General features: G+C 26.3%; 1 protein-coding gene across 5 annotated transcripts in view; it reads left to right on the top strand.

The window, feature by feature from the left end:
• Positions 1 to 612, top strand: part of LOC106883122 (inter alpha-trypsin inhibitor, heavy chain 4) — a 42,888-nt gene that overhangs the window by 37,998 nt on the left and 4,278 nt on the right. For 2 of the 5 annotated variants that reach the window (XM_052967938.1, XM_052967937.1), the window contains one exon: positions 221 to 297. The exons of the other annotated variants lie outside the window; for them this stretch is intronic. In XM_052967938.1, coding sequence (XP_052823898.1) covers positions 221 to 282 — 62 coding nt within the window. In that variant the 3' untranslated portion in view covers positions 283 to 297. Of the gene's footprint in view, positions 1 to 220; positions 298 to 612 lie in introns of those variants that run through there. 5 annotated transcript variants of the gene reach the window in all.

Below are 612 nucleotides of genomic sequence, written 5' to 3'. Positions count from 1 at the left end.
TATATATATATATATATACGTGTGTGTGTGTGTGTCTGTGTGTGTGTGTGTGTGCGTGCGTATGTGTTTATGTACGTATGTATATTTGTGTGTATGTGTGTATGTGTGTGTATATGTGTGTGTCCAATATATTCATATATATATATATATATATATATATGATACCATTTTTTATGCTGAATACATTCATTAATTAATGTATATTTTTTGTTGTTTTTAGGTCATCACGTCATGCGTGGTAGGTACAAATATTTTATATATACCTCTGTAAAAATAGCATGAAAAATATGTAAACAAACTTTGAATAATCTTAATTTTAACGTCAATTACACACAATGCTAGAAACATTGTTTGATTTTTTTCAAGAGAGAAGTACTTTCCTATTTGTGATCATTACAATAACTGCTGTCTCTAATTTTCTGCTGCAAGTTAGCTTTTTCAATTGCATTATTGTAATATTCGTAACATCCATTTTAATGGAGAAATCAACCACAATTAACTAATTACGTTCTCGTATGTTTAAACTGTCAAATCCTGTTTTTTAAAAGCACACTTTTTTTATCAAATGTCTTGAGTATATATATATATATATATATATATATATATATATAT

Source organism: Octopus bimaculoides, chromosome 5, assembly GCF_001194135.2.
Source record: "Octopus bimaculoides isolate UCB-OBI-ISO-001 chromosome 5, ASM119413v2, whole genome shotgun sequence".
Lineage (NCBI taxonomy): Eukaryota > Metazoa > Mollusca > Cephalopoda > Octopoda > Octopodidae > Octopus > Octopus bimaculoides.
The sequence above is the reverse complement of the archived record's forward strand: the minus strand, read 5'-3'. Positions and strand labels throughout refer to the sequence as shown.